Source organism: Etheostoma cragini, unplaced genomic scaffold (assembly GCF_013103735.1).
Source record: "Etheostoma cragini isolate CJK2018 unplaced genomic scaffold, CSU_Ecrag_1.0 ScbMSFa_1552, whole genome shotgun sequence".
Lineage (NCBI taxonomy): Eukaryota > Metazoa > Chordata > Actinopteri > Perciformes > Percidae > Etheostoma > Etheostoma cragini.
Window position 1 is genome coordinate 1 of NW_023265619.1, and position 1193 is coordinate 1193.

The following is a 1193-nucleotide window of genomic DNA, read 5'->3' on the forward strand; positions in this document are numbered from 1 at the left end:
GTTACACCTTTTGAATGCAATTACTGAAATAAATCAAGTTTTTCAAAATATTCTAATTTACTGGCTTTTACCTGTAGTCTAGGTACAGTAAAGTACCCCAACATATGTACTTAAGTGCAGTACTTGAGTAAATGTACTCAAGAGGGTTAATTAGACCCGAGGACTCAAGTGTACTCCTCCCCCCCCCCACCCCCTCACAGGTGGGCGTGTCGGTGGAGGCTCTGGACCAGCTGGCGCAGCAGATACCGGTCTCCAGCGCGGCCGTGTCCACCGTGGACTCCTTCCTGCTCTTCACCCAGAAGATGCTGGACAGCCTGTACAACTTCGCGGCGTCCTTCGCCGTGACGCCGGCCCAGATGGAGCCCAGGTCCTCGGAGACCTTCGTCCCCTCCGGCTGCATCCTCAGGTGGTACGAGAACTTCCAGCGCAGGCTCAGCCAGAACCCCAACTTCTGGAAGACCTGAACCCCAAAGAGTAGAGACAGTTTCCACAGTGCCTACAGCACGGGGGGGGGGGGGGTCACATTGTAGTCCAGGCTCAGCGGCATACACACGTATACACAAACTCTCACACGTGTGTACACACACACACGAACACGCACACACACACTCTCACACTCTCTTAAACATACACACACCCTCTCACACACACACATGTACACATACACTCACACTCTCTTAAACACACACACACCCTCTCTCACACACACACATGTACACATACACACACTCTCTCTCACACACACACACCCTCTCACACACACACATGTACACATACACACACTCTCTCTCACACACACACACCCTCTCACACACACACATGTACACATGTACACACTCTCTCTCACACACACACACCCTCTCACACACACACATGTACACCCACCCACCCACCCAGGTCCCGTGATGTTGTTTATAGTTTATGAAAGTTGAGTAAACAGCAGCAGCCTGACGCACTCGTTTCTTGTGATATTAAATAAAAAACAGAAATCCAGATTTTTCTTTATTGGGTTTTATTCTATAAAGCTTCACTTGGTGGTGTGGTCTAATGTGTTGTAGTAGTTATACTGTATCACACACACACACACACACACACACACACACATGTTTATGAAATTTCTTTTATATGGAACTCAGCACTTTAAACCTCCTGTTGTCCTCCTTTAAAAAATGTCTAAATATGAAATCTGAGTA

General features: G+C 47.9%; 1 protein-coding gene across 1 annotated transcript; it reads left to right on the plus strand.

The window, feature by feature from the left end:
- The first annotated feature begins 131 nt into the window (after positions 1 to 131).
- LOC117940046 (protein Hikeshi-like) lies at positions 132 to 518 on the plus strand. Its single transcript, XM_034865452.1, has one exon. It carries the CDS (start codon positions 132 to 134, stop codon positions 462 to 464), a length of 333 nt encoding a protein of 110 aa, XP_034721343.1. The 3' UTR covers positions 465 to 518.
- Positions 519 to 1193: the final 675 nt, after the last annotated feature.